Consider the following 14,915-nt stretch of genomic DNA (forward strand, 5'->3'; position numbering starts at 1 on the left):
GCTGATGATTCAACAAGACCAAGACTTTTCCTCTCAGTTTTGTCTATTATCTGAGCCAGTTATTCATGCTGATGGGTAATTGTTTTGGTGTTCTGTATCTGCTAGGCATCCTGTACGGTACCATGACCCTGGAGCTGGGCGGTGGGATCTCCATTTTGTGCGAGAAAACGGGCTACAGCGCTCAGCTCGAGTTCAAACTGAAGGTATTGCTTTGTTTTCTACTTTAAAATGAACAATTTCAGTCCTTTGTTTAAATCGTAGAACCATTTAGAGTTCCTGCGTCTTAAGAGGAAACCTTTGTAATCCTACAGTAACCCTTAGAATCATCTTTTAAAAAAAAACAGTTTCTCACGTGTTTTCTTTGAATGTCTCACTCCCAACACCATCACCACCTCCACCATCCGCTCTGTCCCCTCCTTAAACACCACCCCCACAAATCACACCATCACCTGCCCCCTCCTGTCGTAAACATAGCGACAGGTACATATCAGAGAAACAAAACCCTAATCCCAACCCTTTCCTGAATCCAAGTCATGCTAGGTGCCTCTTATTATTAGACTGTATCTTCACAGCACATTGATATCTTTGCATGTAGATTTAGTGGGATTAATTAGAACTGATGGATGCAGGGCGCCTTTTTGGACAATTAACTTGAAGTACTTTAATTAACCCAATTAATTGGATTTTAAGGGCAATTGCGACCTATTTTCTCTTTTAAAATAAGTCTTGAACTGAAACTTTCTTCATCAAAAGAACTTGTAAGGTTTACCTTCTTGTTTTCTTCTTATCCGCAAGCAACACTTTGAACAGTTCTAAACGTATTAAACGACGTATTAAAGGCACAGTATCTTTTCACACCAAGTGCAGCGAGTAAACTGAATGTATGCGTGTATCTGTCCATCCTTGTAACCCCAATTTCCTTTTTCCTCTCCACCTATTTTCTTGTTTTATTGTTCCCCCTCTCCTCTCCTGCCCCGTCCTTTCATTCTTCCTTCTCTACTCCTCCTTTTGATTTCCTTTCCTGCTCTTTCCTCGCTGCTTCCTCCTTCTCTCCACTTGTATCTGCTTCTCTTCCCTTTCTCTCCTCCAGCCGTTCCTGGGCAGCAGTGACAGCGTGAATCAGGTCTCTGGAAAGATCAAGCTCGGGAAGGAGGTTTTGGCTACGCTGGAAGGACACTGGGTAAGACTCAAACTTCACCCCTTCATCTCAGTAATCTCTCATTTACATACAGTATGGGACATGAGGAGCTCAACCTGTGCTATGGACGTGTTTTGTATGTGTTATAATCAGTGAAGTTGACTGCTGGTAATATGATGATACACACACCTGTATTTGTGCTATGTGCTGTGTTGTAGATGTCTTAAGATTGTGTTCACCACATTTTATTTTAAAGGAAAACAAACCACATTCAAATATCGATATCAAACATAGAAACATTAATAGACATTTCCCCAAATGTGTCCCTCAGTGTTCTCACCCAGAGGAGTCTGTAATTAAACAAAATAACGATTTGTTTCTTTAAGTCTTTACTTTGCAAAACACAAGATCATATGTAACCCCTAAAGTCCACCACATTCATGTTCGGTCCATCTACTTGATAGGTGTTTACTTTTTTTCAATGTGTGTGCTTCCACTGGCTCCGCTGCGCTCCGTCCCACCTCTCTGCAGCGGTTACACAGGGCTTCTTTTTTAAAATTAAACACTCCATTTTGACGGTTCAGAACAATGACCTTATGTGTGTTTGTTGAAGTGTTTGTGGGTGGGTTTGTGAAGGGTTTTTATATGGTTTTATACCACATACATGGTATTATCGCTGTGCTGTGTAGCGGACACACAATGCACACATATCTGGTGGAAGTTCTGGGTCAGACTGTGAGGTATTAAAGGGGCAAACGTCTTGTGTTGGCTAACTATACTTGTGGTTGTTTCATCACAATAAAACGACTAAAAGTAAAGTTTGAAAACATTTACATCTTTGGCTAAATTTTCAATTTTCAACACAGATTTTCATCTGCATGAAGACCAAAACTCCCATGATTCACCCCTACCCAACTAACCCCTACCCAACCCTACAAAGTTATGGTGTCGCCCTCTGTTAATGCACTGATTTGGAAACCTTGAGCTGTACCTTATCACTAGGTCCTTAAATTGTAATTGACAAAGTGTTCTTGGACTGGCCAGGGCTTTATTCTTTTAACTTAAACACATGTTGAAGCCAGCCAGCAAAGGTTGCTTTCTCATACTATCCTCTGTGGCAATGTTTTTTCTTCCCTTGCTCTTTGTCCAGTTCTCTGCACTTTAACAGCCACACATGGTGCTGCCATGCAAGAAGTTGTTTCATTGCTCTTTCAGGATGCTATGCAGTGGTTCCATGGTGTAATGGTTAGCACTCTGGACCCAAATAGTGCAATTTAATGTCCCACTGATAATCTCTAAAATATATATAACCAATGATCTTCAGTACATTTTGCCAAAATGGAGCTTTCCTGGTTCCCACAGTTTTAAACCCAATAATCGCGTCATATAACAGCTGTAAATGTTTTTTAATTTATCTTGAAATTTCATTAGGAAATTAAGGAACATTTTTCCCCCTAACAGGACAGCGAGATCTTCATCAACGACAAGAAGACAGGGACGTCCGACACGTTTTGGAACCCGACTCCAGACCTGAGGCAGAGTCGACTGACGCGCTGCACCGTCCCACCAGAGGAGCAGGGAGAGCTGGAATCAGAGAGGTGAAGATCTGATGAACTATTCACAATATAGCAGTTAATTTTTTTATAATAGTGTCCTTATTATGGGCTGTGTGTGTGTCGTTTCTTTGCCCACATTTACCTCTGTCACTCTTTAGCATCTGGTCTTCAGTTACCATCTGTCCTTTTTGAGTGCAGACAACCTTCATGCCTTTTGCCCCCTCTCAATCCATCAGGCTGTGGCAGCATGTGACCCGAGCCATCAACAACAAGGACCAAACGGAGGCCACCAACGAGAAGTTCATCCTGGAGGAGGTTCAGAGGAAATCTGCGCGTGAACGGAAAGCCAAATGTGAGGAGTGGATCCCTGCGCTGTTTGAGCAGGACCCAGTCACCGGAGAGTGGCATTACAGATATGCCGAGTGAGTGAAACTTCTACTTCCTGTGAGCTTCTGAGGTTTGACATCAGGTCAGAGTGCAGTGACTGAAAAAAGTCAAAACATGGTTTCTTCTATCTTCTACCTGAGTCGAACAAAATTCAGATCAAGTCATGGGAAATATCAACAGAACAAAACTAAACAGTACGACAGGATAGTGTTAATAATCCAGTGTGAGGGGTTTTCAGCCACAACCACAAAGAAGAATGCCAAGCACCAACAAGAATAGCCTGATTGTCGCTTCATTTCAAAACAGGATAATATGAGATTTATTTTTGGGCCTTTAATGGAGAGTTAGGAAAGTGGATAGAGTTTGAAATCAGGGAGAGAGAGAGTGGGGATGACATGCGGGAAAGGAGCCACAGGCTGGATTTGAACCCGGGCCGCCTGCTTGGAAGACTACAGCCTCCATACAAGGGGCGCACGCGCTAACCACTGTGCCACCAGCTCCTCGGGATAATATGAGATTTAAGAATTCTCTGAAGGTTTATTTTGGGTATTTTATGCTTTTATTTTGATAGGACAGTGAATATAGTCAGAAATCAGGAGTGAGAGAGAGAGTGGGGAATAGCATGCAGGAAAGGAGTCGCCACTGTTAATGGTGGGCGTGCACCAACTAATAAGCTATTGGCACCCCATAATTTAAAGATTCTAAAAAAAAAAATCCAACCCTAACCCATGAAATCTGACGACAATATAATCATAAGAGGATATTTGATGTGTATCCAAAAAAAAAAGATACACACACAATATTTACTGTGACAAAAAATAACTACAGCTTCTTTTGGCGTGACTGTATGACGACATCTTGTTTCTGATTGGTTTGTGCCAAAACAACCTGTTGTTTAAGTTTATATTGGACATCTACATGAGTCTACTAATTCATTGGTCAGACTCCTCTTACAAGACGAATATTCAAATTCAACCAAATGAGCTAAATGGGGATATAAATGAAGACAGAAGTTACATTTTTAAATCAAATATACTAAAAGAGAAAGATAACCAATCATATTCAATTTACCTTCATGAGATGAAAACTTGGCAGTAGTTTGTGGGTCGAGTTAGTTCTGAAGCTCTAAGACAAAATTGTGCCTCTTTAGGGAAGCACATACATTTTTGATGACGATATTAAAAAACAAATTATTTTTCCAGAGAATCAGACTGAAAAAAAGACTTGAAAGCAATTCTGTCCTCACAGTTATTTTGTTTACACGTTGCATACTTCAATGACACCTTACAGTTGCTCTAGATCCGAGGCACTTCACTTTAAAGCCTCCCCTTCTACTTTAATAGTGAATTTTCTGGTGTGTCAGGGCGCCATCTAGTGGTGATTTACAATATCTGCAGCAGGGATGTGCCTCTACAAGCAGACTACTGCTGTTGATCTTAATCGACAGCTTTTATATAATAGATAATGTCCATCTCCACGTCTTCTTTTTCAATCTTTCTTTGTTTCTTTCTCATCCGGCTCTCTGCCTTTTCTTTTGCTCGACTCCTCTTTGTCATTTTCTATTCCTGACTCCTAATGTCACCCTCTCTGTCTCTCTTTTAATCAGCACGAGGCCATGGGATCCGCTCAACGACCTGATCCAGTTTGAGAAAGACGGCTGTATCCAGACCAAGGTCCGACACCGCACCCCTATGGTACGTTCTGGCAGTCTTATTAGTCTGAGTAACCAGGCGCCGCGGAGGGACAATTGCAAGTGCCAGGTAGGTCGTCCCGATCAAAAACCGCCCTAAAAAAAAAAAAAAACAAGCTCGCCGTCTCAGCCACCCTCCACGCAGCACCCGCTGCTTCGTCTTCATTGTCGCTTCTTCTCTTTGTGTCGTCATCGCCTGCCGCCATCACCGTCTTCACCTGTTCATCTTCATTTTTGCTCTCTTCTTTTGCTTTCACTACCTTGGTGTGTCTGTCTGTGTTTAACACTGCATGCTGTAAGGAAGTGGATAACCAGGTATTCATGTTCCCTTCTTCACCTCCGCCAAAGGATCAAGTTGAATCAGCTAAAACATGTCTGGTTTTATGTGAAAGAGCCGCTCCAAGTTTAATCACTTCTGCACAATGTTTCAAGAACTTCAAAGTAACCTTGAAGGATATAAGTTGAAACAGTCTTTATTTGCAAGTGTACGTTCAATTCTGTGTCTGCATTCAAAATGTTACAATAAAGATAGACAGTGTTTAAGAAGTGGTCATAGCTTCTGAGTCTGCAAGCTTAGGCCAGTGAGGAAACACATTAAAGGTGGAGTCACTAGGCCTCCTCCTCCTGGGCTCATCGCCCCCAGAAGCATAAACATCCTGCAGTATGTAGTGTGTACGCTTACTGCTTGTACCTACACTGCAGGCTAGCAAAAGCTGACATTGGTGTTTTGCGTCTGCCTGTCCAGCAGAAAGCAGACCAACTGCACGTAAAAGCCAACCTAAGGTTCACCTTAGTCTTGGAACAAGCTTTATCTGCTGTGTGTTTCTCCTTGCTCTGATTCTATTTTCTCATTTTTTGACATCCATGTCACCTGCACGCTGTCATCACGTAGGAAAAATGCATTAGCTCCCCGTCCCCACCCAGAAACGTCCAAGTTAACCAATACAAACCAAAACATCAAAATCTAGTCAGAGGACAGATTCTTTGCAGACACAGTCATCACCACACATGTATGGAGGCCCAGAAGTGATGATAGAGCTTCTAACGACTAGGCTGCCAGCACCCAAAGCCCTTACCCTTTTGAGAACAACTAACATCAGTGTGAGGCACCTGTCTGTCCAACAGAAAGCATACCAACTCTCTGTCTGTGGGTGAAAGCTAACACAAGATTCACCCTCGCCTCACTGATTATATTTTCTCTTCTTTGCTGCGACGTCCACGTCTGTCATATTCGACGGTTTGAATCGCGTCAAATCTCTGAATTGTTTCCACTTCTAAACTCACCTGCGCACCGTCATTGGCTGTGGGAAACACACCAACTCCCCACCCAGAAACGTCCGAGTCAACCACATCTAACCAAAACATCAAAAATAGGTGATGTTCTGTTGGCTACACCTGTTTTAAAGTTTTTTTTGGGGGGTAACGACTGCAAAATCCCATCCAGAAATATAATGAAATCACAATAAACGACTGTAAAAGTTCATTTTAAAGACTGTTATTTGTAAGTTTTTTCCCATGTCAAGTCTAAGGGAAAGAACAGCAAAGCATGTTCGCTTCAGGACATCCACCACATCGTTTCCACCTTTCATCCAGTCAACTCACCTTCACTTTTTGTTTCTAGGTTTGCTCCGACTTCTCAAAACTTCCCGAGCCGTTCCTTGTCCCTGTTGTTATATCAAAAAATGAAAGAATACCGTTGTGCTGTCACTTTAATTTCTGCCTGTTCCTTATTCTTTTTTTTTTTTTTTGTGTGTGTGTTTGAACCTACCAAGTTCCCTTTATAGTGAAGTTTCTCTTTGGTCAACACTTTTTTAATTTAGCTTACTATGGACGGTAAAGCATGATCCTGATCCAAGGATCCTTGCATTCTCTATAAATGGACCTGATGTCTTTTTAAAAGCTGTTTCTGCCTCCAGGCCTGAAACATTTCATCTTATCTAAGAAAGCTTTAGGAATACGAGCAGTAATCCAGTCAGATTTTAATCCCTTCAGACTGAATCATTTTAATTTCACAGCAGCTTTTTAGCAGTTTGGGTTAATTGTGTGCCCTTTAAATAGATGTGTCTGAGTGATGTACCAGCATGCCTTGCACAGCCGTGCCGACTCGCATGTTTATGTTTTGAAGACCGTGTGTGTAAAGGGAGGGGAACTCTTGCTCTCTCTCTCTTTCAAAATGTTGCTGTAGCGATGTGTGAGTTAACAATTCTCTTCGCCTGTTTATTTGTGGTTACAAAGATATTTTATTTATTTAAGTTTTTGGTGGTTGCTGTTTATCTGACCTGTATCTCTCTGTGTGCGTCTCTGTGCTCATGTGTGTGTCCATGCATGTAGGTAACGGTGCCAAAGAGGAAACATAAAAGCGACAAGCCCAAGAGCCCTGAGAGCGGCTGCTCGTCACCAGAACCCGACCGACAGGACTCGTCTGGCAGCGAACGTGAGTCACATTGAGTTTGAACAGATGTAAACTGCAACAACCAGAAGACAAATGATTTCGGTTTAAAGCTGGTTATAACAATATTTTAAAATATCTACAATTCTACGACAGTTCTTCTGTTAATTTAGCAGACGCTTTTAACCAGAGCGGGGAAGTTTAGAGAGTAAGATCAACACGATCAAGGATCTAGAGAGGAGGAAACAATGTCAGTCAAACAAACAGCTTTAAGTCCGATCAGACACACAGGTGCTGACAGGAAGTGACCAGAGGCAGAGCACTTTTTTGTGATAATAAAGTTAACATACTGTCATCAACAATACATCTACAGCTGCTCTAATCATCATCAAAATCATTAAGTATGTATCGTTTATGAACACGGGAATGCTTTCTGAAAACCTTTAGCTCGATATTTCTTAAAAATAGCAATATAACTTGGAGCAAACGTACCCGTCTGCTTCAATGTATAACCTAGCTTCTGTGCCTGTATTCTCAAACTGAGCTGAGAGACATCTCTGAGATGATCTTACTATATGATCAGACATTAAGGAAACATGCTATGTTGAAGTGCTGGCTTCTCTGACAACAATGCAGCAGCCAGTATGTCCTCCTTCTAACTTTAGATTCTGCTCCTGAATGCTCTGGATTTGTTTGGACCAGAGAAGGTAGGTGGTTTTAAGACACCCCCCACACGGCTGTTTTGGACGCCCCTCGGTTTGTCAGATATGAGAGCAGTTATCAGGTCAAACCAACAGGTGTTGCAGCAATGGAAGCGTGTAAGAGAAGTGGTTCAGATAGAAGTGATTGTACCCGACCTAAAAAGCCTCTGCATGTTTCTAATAAGCTCCACGAGCAGAAATGTGCTCAAACTAGGATCAATATTGGAGATGCTTTTGAAAAATTGAGAGAGGTTAGAACGCAGAAAGGTTTACAGACCCATGCAGAGCTGGATAAACACTGAAGCTTCAGAGTCCACCACATGGTGACCTGCGTGAGCAACAACTCTGGAGGGGGCGAGGGGAGACAGCTCTCTCTGTTTTGAATTTGGACTGCAGTACCCATTGTAAACACTAGGTGTCAGAGTTACATATTGCTCCTTTTGAACACTGTTTGTTGCAGGACACAAAAGTAAACATAACAGCCGGCTGAGGAAAAAAGGAACCGACCTCAGTGAACTTCAAAGTGCCATTGAATCTATAAAGAAGACGCAGGAGGACATTAACAGGTGAGGTTGATCTGTTGGTTTTGTTGAGTCTGATACAATGTCTCCATGTTGATCAGATTCAAATAATCGCTGTGTGTACTTTTTAGGAGCATCAGCGTGCTGCGGAGCCGTGCAGCCGGCCGGGTAGAGGGAGCCTCTTTCCTCCAGCAGCGCGACTACGTCATCATCGTGTTCCTCGTCCTTCTTCAGGTCCTTATCAACTACGTCTTCAAGTAGCAGCCATACACTGCGGAGAGAGTGGTGCCCTCACACACGCACGCACACACACACACACACACTCACACCCTCCTGACACACTCTCTGAACATGAGGGAGGGGGGGTCTCAAAGAGGTGAACTTTTACGTCTCGCAATTATCGAGGTCTCGAACTCTCTTCTTCTCTGTCGTTATTTAATCCAACTACACACGTCCAGAAAAGTGGAGCCTGACTTCCATAAAGAGACTTTTTAAAACTAAACTTTTAACCAGTTCATTCCAAAAACTGTGGGGAGATCCGCAGATTTCAAAGAGGAGACGAGCAGCGATAAGGAGGAGAAAGTGGAGGTGTGATAAAGTCTCTTAACTGCCACTCCGGAGCTCACTGATTTGCCTTGATGTAGGGGCAAAGACAGCAGCTGTTTTTTGTTGTTGTTGGTTTTTTTAAAAGCTGTTGTTTGTTTTCTTTTGATTCACATTTCACCTCAAACAACAGGGAACCTTTTAAACACGAGGAGACGAGCGCTACGACTCGGATGGTCACAGACTTTGAAAAAAATAAAAATAACACCACACCTTTAATTTAAATGTTTTTTTTTATTGTTTTGTTTCTTTTTGCTTTGTGTGTCCTTTGTGACTAGAAGTCTGCTTGGAACAAAAAAACAAGCGGCGATAAGGGAGACGGAAACAAAGTGGTCCAATTGATGTGACTTTTATTTTTTTATTATCAGATGACTTTTCTTATCGGCTCGGGGTTTCTACATGTGAAAACGGAAGACGAAGACGAATAACACAAGTGATATATCAAAAGGAACAGAAGCTATAATTTCTGCTGTAAATTCAAATACTTCAACTTTTTGCAGTCGAGTGTTTCAAGAAGACGAGAGAGGTCTGACATGTCCTTGTGCGCCGTAGGTAGCATGTACAGAAAGAGGAGTGTTAGGACCTTTAGCCCCATGTACAGTATTTTGTCTCAAGGCACAAACGCACTGGAAATGTCCGATATTTGTGTTAACAACACAAATTCAGTCATGAATTATATATCAACAGAGCGCCATAAATAACGATATTATGTGGGATTCTTTTCCCCAAGCTTCAGTGACCACTGCCTCAGTTTCAGGTAAAAGAAGTTCAGGTTTTTAATCGACTAAGCAAAGGGACGAACGGCCCTCTTAGACCTAAGAGTACGTTTTAGAAAGAAGTATGCGCGATCACATAAACCCTACCACTCCAAAGTTTGTCCTTACAGCGACTACACTGCAACGACTCAAATCTTAGTAAGTGTATTGTCTGATTGGTAGTCAAAAATATCTAATTGAACTTTTAACAAGCCACATTCACCTGACAAATCCAGATACACGTCTTGTTCCAGGATAGAGCAAGTAGAAAAATAAGGTCTGGATTGCTTGTGATGAGTAAAAAGAAATATCAACCAGTGAAGAAGGCTAAATGTATTTCAGTGTCTTGACTACTTTGGATAGAATTTATCTCATTTGATTTCTGAATTTGTTGATATTTTTTACTCTTCACAAGCATTGTACTGTAGGCTTTACATTTAGCTCTTTATATCTTATCTTAAAATGAAGTGTTTATCTGGACCTGTCGGGTGAATCTGGCTTTTTGAAGAAAAGTAATGAGATATTTTTGACAATAAATTAGACATTTGCTAAGATTTGTAGTTTTTGCAGCTAGTTAGCTTAGCATAATGTCTGAAAAAGACAAAAGAAAAAACGTAGCACATTAGGAGATGACCTCTCAACACTTTAAAGCTCGTTTGGATATACAAAGCTCAGCCTCCATCTTTGTTGACGAGTCGCTGGCAGAAACTGAATCAGGTCGCTGTTTGTTGTCCTGAAATACTTTCGTTACAATCAGAGGCTGCCGAAGCGTAATTCTTTCTATCTAACATCGTGCTGTGAAGAAAAAGACTTGACATACATGATTGAGATGGAAAAAGTGAATAAATCAAGTGGAGTCATTTTCTCATTGACTTCTATACTATTGGACTTATTTCGCAACCAGTGCAGTTGCCCCCTGCTGGCTGTTATAAGGAATGCAGATTAAAGTCAAAAAGTTTGAACTTTCAAACCAAAAAGCTTCATCCTCTTTTTATGAAGTATAATTTGGACAGAACAAGGCCAGCTGTTTAGAGTTGTTATGCTATGCTAAGCTAACCAACTGTTTCCTTTACAATAGTACAATTTCACTTAGATCTTTGGCTTCATATTTTCTCAACAAACGATGTGGAATCAATCTCCTGGTCTAACTTAAGGAGGGAAAAAATGAACCAATGTCTGTCCGAAAAAAGTTTTTATCCTTAAAAAATAAGAAAAGTTGTGCAATCATTAATATGAAGCATAAAAGACATGTGACTCCAAGCCATAGCAGAGGAAAGCCTGAACACTCCTGACAGCTGCTGACTGCGCCTCAGTCAGGGCTACTACTTTAAATTCAATCATCACTTCCAGTGCTTTTGCGCCTCAGGTGTTCACCAGGAAAACTAGAATAGAAGCTTTAGTAAGCCACTAGCGGGAGGAGCATATAGACTTTTTCTAATTACTACTATCACCATAGTAAACCATTCCAAATGTACGCCAAGTACCAGCCAAACTCAGTGTGTAGAGTAGGAGTCGGCCCTGTTCACTGTGTAAATAAGGATGGGGCTGACCTGTTCTTCATGAGAAGCTCTCTGCGTTTCAACACCAACAAGGTTTCCACAAAGCGGACACTCCACACTCTGTGCACAAGCCGGTCTTTTTACAGCCTCGTGTGTCTTTCTGTCCACCGCTCTGTAGATACACATGGACATCGGCAGAAAAGTTTAAAATCAAACAACCGGGGTTACACCGTTAGATTCCCATCCAGTCGGTATCAGGAAGTTGCTTTCATTCAGCAGATTTAATGTTCCAATCTGTCGCCTTCTCCTTTGAGGAATTCGGATTTTAGAGAGTTATAAGTCACAGAAACAATGGGCGATATAACAATGTTCAGCAGACTTTACGCAGGCGTATGAGCATCATGTGACTTATGACAACATACTAGGTTAAAGGAAGTAATGCTCATTATAACAATGAAATAAAAACCTGTCCCATTACACTGTTTATAAGAAGTGGACATAGCCACAGTGACTTTACCTGGAGCCTCAGGTAAGGCCACCATAGAGCCATGAAGGGAACATATTTGGACTTGTTTTGTTCTACTGCAAGACAAAAGAGAAAACAGTAAATCAGAACCGGCTTTATTGTGTTTTTACTCTGAATGGGACTTTAATAAAAAAATAAATTAAAAAAAAGGAACTGTTCAAAAACAAAAGTGATTGAGCCCATATTTTTTAAGGATTTAATTTAACTTGAGGGAATAAATCAAGTGACTCAAGTGTGCTAATTATTGGGCGTATTTAATGCTATGTCGCCCCCTGCTGGCCATTATCAAGACTCCGGCAGTGGCTTAAGTTTGTGTTCCTGAAAAGTTGGTTTATAAAATTAATCGTTCGTCATCATATACCGAAGATAAAGGCGGCATACTGGAACATTTTAAAACATTGATTTGTCTGCTAACAGTTGTTAAGTGACTCCTAACTGAGGCAACGTTAAACTTACTATCAGACCATCATCATGTCACGTCATGATGTCAGCCTTGTCGACGTTTACATATCCGACTGCCTCCGCCGTCAGCAGACTGTTGAGCTATAAAAACATAACCACAGGTGTGAAGAGAGACTTGTAGCGTGGTCAGGAGCCAGCTGTACCCCCCCTCCTCCCCCTCCCCCCACCCCCTCCCCACAAGTAAGTCACCCGGCTGGCCCGTGTGTATCTGTGCGTGTATTTTTGTGTATCCTCATTGCCTCGACCGCTCATCTTAAATCCAGATGTTAGAATGTGGAGAATATATAACAGTGCCTTCTAGAGACGGACCGGGAAGGGGGTAGATCGAGGTTTTGGTTATGAGGAGGTCGGAAGGGATGTCAGGGGTGTGATGTGGAGCTGAGAAACGTAGAGTACAAGTCTTGAAGTAAAGAAGGGAATGATCTGGAATAAAGGTATTAGACTCGGTCAGGACCTCGGCCCAGTTGTTCAAAAGTTATCAAGTTGGATCAAACCTTGAAAACTAGTTAGGAGAAAAAAGGATAACAAAGTTTTTTATTTGGACAAAACCACCAGTTTGTGTTGTCCAAAACTTTTTGGTTGGATTTGGATGACTTTGATCAAAAGAAATCAGGATTATTCTGATCCCGGCAGAGGTCTGGATTCAGATTTACAGGAACAAAAAGTGTCAAAGTAGAAACGAAGACGTTATGCTTTTAGGAGAAAAATTAAGGATTCTGTCCCCTTAAAATGTTTCACAAAACAGCTTTTAATATCAAACAAAATATTTGATAAAAAGCAGCTGTCTTTATCTGTAAGTGTGTAGATTTGCGCCCCCCTGTGGACAAACTAAGTAGTATGAAGTCACATTTAGACCACTGGATATTCAGATCTTGGAATCTTTAAAAGTCCGATTTTAGCACGTTGATCCTCTCCAGTTTTTCTCCTTAAAGATGGTACAAACTTGAGCTGGATGACCTGATAGAATAAAGAGGTAAAATCGCGGTCGTTCTTATCCAGATGAAACTTCTTTGAACAACCTGGCCTTGGACTGAGACCCTTGTAGTGTTTTAGAGCGGACGTGCCATACAAAGCCTTAGAAACAAAGCTCCACAGCTCACCTCCTCATCCAGCTCCTCACCCCTCCTTAAGCGTTGCTATGGCAACTCACCTGTAGGTTGTTTTTTTTTCTGGATGCTGAATCCTGCCACGGGGAGTGAGGGAGAGAGAGGAGAGAGAGACCCCCACTCCTCTTCATATTCGTCTTCCTCCCCCTCTCTCTCTCTCTCCCTCTCTCTCTCACTCTCGCTCTCTCACACACCAAAATTCAGAGGGAAATAAAACATCTCTACTGTCTGTTGTTGTTGCTGTGTCTGTAAAATACATTTTATTTATTCCTCTTTTATATGTGGGTTCATGTTGTTTTCTTTCTGCTTTTAGCGTTCGGTCACTGTTTCTTTTTTTTGTTTTTCAATGCTCACAGTCTGGTTTTTATTACGATCGATGTCACACACAAAGCGACTGTCCTCAACTTGTGCACAATTTCAATGTCAACTCCCCCTCGTCCCCTTTCCCACTCCCCAATTTATCCCCCCCTTAACACACACATCTTTCCTACCCGAGTACCTGAATATATTTACTGTATCTCCATGGACGCTATAACTTCCACATGTAACATAACACAGAATAAAAACAAATGACATCCTGCGCTCTTCTCTGTCTTTAGTGAGGAAAAGACCTTACTCATTGTTCAGAAAAATGGGATAATGCAGGAAGGATTTCTCCTTTGTTTTCCTCATGTTCCTGTTGTCCACACTTCCAGAGGTGGAGGTTGGAGCGGACCAGCAGGAATGAGGACAGCGATGATATAAACATACTACTGTACAAAATGGTGTAACAGCCCGGCTCTTAGGTTGCAACAACTAATGGGAGTCGAAGATGAGATATACCAAATCGATGTTCACAGGGTAGAGAGCGTCTGTCTGGAGACGAGGAACTCGTGAGGACTACACCAGGCCCAGGTGTAGCTCATCCCCTGATTGCGACCTTGCCTTGAGCGGAAACTACAACAGAAAGAAGAACGAGTCATGACAGGAACACCTGGAGGGGGGTCGGACTCGTCACAATGGCAAAATTGTACTTGTTCTATATTAAACTGTTTAAATCATAAAGCATCCAGATTTAGGTGTTGAGATTAAAGTGCAAGGAGCTTAAAGTAAGTATGTCTAAACCAAGACCAAGATCTAAACGCTAATCACTGATTCTTTAGAGAAAACAAACTGAGTGAAAAAGATGAAAAAAGCAAAAAGATCCATCAAATAAAAATAGACGGAGACGGCTCTGAAACAGAGTGAATCTGCAATGTGCATGAAAATAGATTTATTAAATCAGATATATTTGAGTTTGTTGGGAGATTCCCATCTTATCATCCAATATACAATTCCATCTGCTGTGCCAGAGGAAACAAATTTGAACATTTCTAATCTTTGATTGAACTTCCAAACAAACTTTCTGCTCCTTTCTGATAAACTGCTTTGCTCACTAGAGGGCATAAAAAAAAAAACTTGTTACATTTATTTCTTAACTTGTGAAAAGAGTGCAGCGACTTTTTGATCCAGTAGATGTCGCCCTTGAGCACCAGCATGACACCAAAACAAATTGTTGTTTAGTGACACCTCCGCTATAGTGCAGCCCCCGCTCTCCTCCAGA

The 14,915-nt window shown here is 41.6% G+C and overlaps 1 protein-coding gene across 9 annotated transcripts in view; it reads left to right on the plus strand.

Annotated features, from left to right (window-relative positions):
- Positions 1-13,913, plus strand: part of osbpl8 (oxysterol binding protein-like 8) — a 109,306-nt gene extending 95,393 nt beyond the window's left edge. For 7 of the 9 annotated variants that reach the window (XM_020649514.3, XM_020649513.3, XM_065951103.1 and 4 more), the window contains 8 exons: positions 106-203; positions 1,091-1,180; positions 2,600-2,736; positions 2,931-3,116; positions 4,688-4,841; positions 7,103-7,205; positions 8,322-8,427; positions 8,514-13,913. In XM_020649514.3, the coding sequence (XP_020505170.1) occupies positions 106-203; positions 1,091-1,180; positions 2,600-2,736; positions 2,931-3,116; positions 4,688-4,841; positions 7,103-7,205; positions 8,322-8,427; positions 8,514-8,643 (1,004 nt within the window). In that variant the 3' untranslated portion in view covers positions 8,644-13,913. The remainder of the gene's footprint in view (positions 1-105; positions 204-1,090; positions 1,181-2,599; positions 2,737-2,930; positions 3,117-4,687; positions 4,842-7,102; positions 7,206-8,321; positions 8,428-8,513) is intronic. The other 2 variants (XM_020649515.3, XM_020649521.3) reach the window with 1 other exon arrangement.
- The last annotated feature ends 1,002 nt before the right edge of the window (positions 13,914-14,915 follow it).

Source organism: Labrus bergylta, chromosome 23 (assembly GCF_963930695.1).
Source record: "Labrus bergylta chromosome 23, fLabBer1.1, whole genome shotgun sequence".
NCBI lineage: Eukaryota > Metazoa > Chordata > Actinopteri > Labriformes > Labridae > Labrus > Labrus bergylta.